The sequence below is a fragment of the Acyrthosiphon pisum genome, chromosome A2 (genome assembly GCF_005508785.2).
Source record: "Acyrthosiphon pisum isolate AL4f chromosome A2, pea_aphid_22Mar2018_4r6ur, whole genome shotgun sequence".
Lineage (NCBI taxonomy): Eukaryota > Metazoa > Arthropoda > Insecta > Hemiptera > Aphididae > Acyrthosiphon > Acyrthosiphon pisum.
The window spans coordinates 29,313,230-29,315,388 of record NC_042495.1 but is presented as its reverse complement, the minus strand read 5'-3'; the positions used below and the strand labels follow the sequence as shown (position 1 = coordinate 29,315,388).

General features: G+C 28.1%; 1 protein-coding gene across 2 annotated transcripts in view; it reads left to right on the top strand.

The window, feature by feature from the left end:
- LOC100572916 overlaps positions 1–686 on the top strand; it is a 9,091-nt gene extending 8,405 nt beyond the window's left edge. The window contains exon 9 of one of the 2 annotated variants that reach the window (XM_016803268.2): positions 361–686. In XM_016803268.2, coding sequence (XP_016658757.1) covers positions 361–367 — 7 coding nt within the window. In that variant the 3' untranslated portion in view covers positions 368–686. The remainder of the gene's footprint in view (positions 1–360) is intronic. The other variant, XM_029489008.1, reaches the window with a different exon arrangement.
- Positions 687–2,159: the final 1,473 nt, after the last annotated feature.

Sequence of the window (2,159 nt, the reverse complement as noted above, 5' to 3'; positions counted from 1 at the left end):
GTATAAAATCGATTTGTATTATAGGTAGTTTGAGATTTGTATAATTTAAAATATTTAGCTTTCTGGATTTTGTTGATTTTAAATGCCGATGTCTATACTTCACGATTATTTTGTAAAATATTTTTCTAGTGCAATATTATTCTTGTTAGTAATTTACTTAAATTTAATGTTAATTCAATAATAATATAAGTAATAAAATAAAATAAAGTTGAATAATATTTTTAGTATATAGGTTTAATTTGTAGGTGCAATAATTTTTAGAGTTTATCATAATATATTAATATTTTTATAAAGTTTGGTTAATATTTAGCAAATTATTTATTTAGTTATTTTTATTAATTAATTTTTTTTTTTTTTTAGGTATTAATTTTTGGTAGTTTTTTTTTTTTTGTTGTAGTGACTTATGGCTAAAGTTAAAGAAATTAATGTAGACATATAGTAACTAGTACTATAGTTAATTAAAAATAGTTAAATATTATATTTTATTTGGTATTGCCTATATGCTGTCACAGAGGTGATAAATTTGTTATTGTTAATTTTTATAATATAAGGTATAACGTAATACATAATATACTTTTATAAAATATTATTAAGTATGATATTCCGTTATGATTCATAATTAAATATAGTTCAATATGTTATAAAAAGCTTACTATGGTGTTTAAGTAATAAAATGTATTAATTTCTAATGTGGTGAATGTTTTTGGTAAAATAAAATAAAATAAGTATATTATTGTAAGATGTAATATTATTTAATTAGCTTGTTTGATTAAGTTTTATTTAAAGTTCGATGTCTAATGTGTTTATAAAATTAAGAATAATCAAAAAGATTTAATGATTTCATTTTTTCTTTAATATTTTAATGATATTTTGAATTTAAATATATTGTAGTCATTTATAAAGGTTTAATAAAATAGTAATTCTAGTTGTGTGTAATTCATTTATTTAATTAAATATTATGTATATAAACCCTGTGTGCAAAATATTTTCTCATAGACATTACATATTAGTCATATTGAGATATGCGAAGTTGATAATTATGTCTCAGAGACTACTCTGAGACACTACCGTGACGCTTAATGCCGGTTTTGCGAAGTTAGTGCATGAGATGTCGCAAAACAATCATCTATGTTTTATCAAATTGTAACTTCCATGAGAAATTAGTTTGAGATATCGCATAGACTTCGCATAAACTGAACAAAGTCTAGGGAAAAAAAGCAAAAAAATGTATTCACGGTAATTTGTCCGCCGATCGATTCACGAAGATTCGAACCAGCTACCCTTACATTTATGGACCTACGCCTAACCTATTGGGACACTACCTATCAAGATGAATAGAGGATTGTAATATGGTGTATATAAAATATATAAGCAGTCAGAAGGTATATATTAGTAATAGTAGGTAACTTTTTCGCATTATCGGAAATTCCACGTACCCCCCCTCCATTTTGTGGTACCTACAGCAATAACTAATAAGGATTCCAACTAATAAGACAATTTTTTTGTTTTTTAAATGCCCTGAGGCTTTATATTATTTAAACGACCCAAAGGTCTTTATAAATATGTTTGACAATTATACATATTTTACATACTAGATAATATAAATTATATATATATTACACGTTGATGGAGTCACTTCCAATGAAGTGCCTCCTGTCTTAATCTAAAATCTTAAGCTAAGTCGTATGGTTTCAGACGCTTAAGACGTCTGATATCCTTGGAGTTATCTAATAGTTGGATGGCCAATGGTTTGACATGGTGATCTAGCCTCGTCTCGTGTTTGCGAGCAAACCTTTGGATTTCGTCTGCTATTGTAGGCAGCATCATATCACGGTGAATTGCGTTGTTTCTTTCGAACCGATAGGCTGCAGTGATGGTCCGAAGGACAATGTTTTGACAGCGTTGTATTACATCGATGTTAGACTTACTGGCACAACCCCACAATTGAATGCCATATATCCAGATCGGTTTTATTATTGCTACGTACAGTAGACGTTTGTTTTCGATGGTTAACTCGGAGTGAGGTCCGACTAACCAATAAAGTTTTCTCATTTTTTCTTTAATCTGAATTTTTTTCTGACGGACGTGATGTTTCCAGTTTAGACGAGGGTCAAGGTGCATTCCAAGATATTTTGCTGAATCTTTTTGTGGGATTGGTT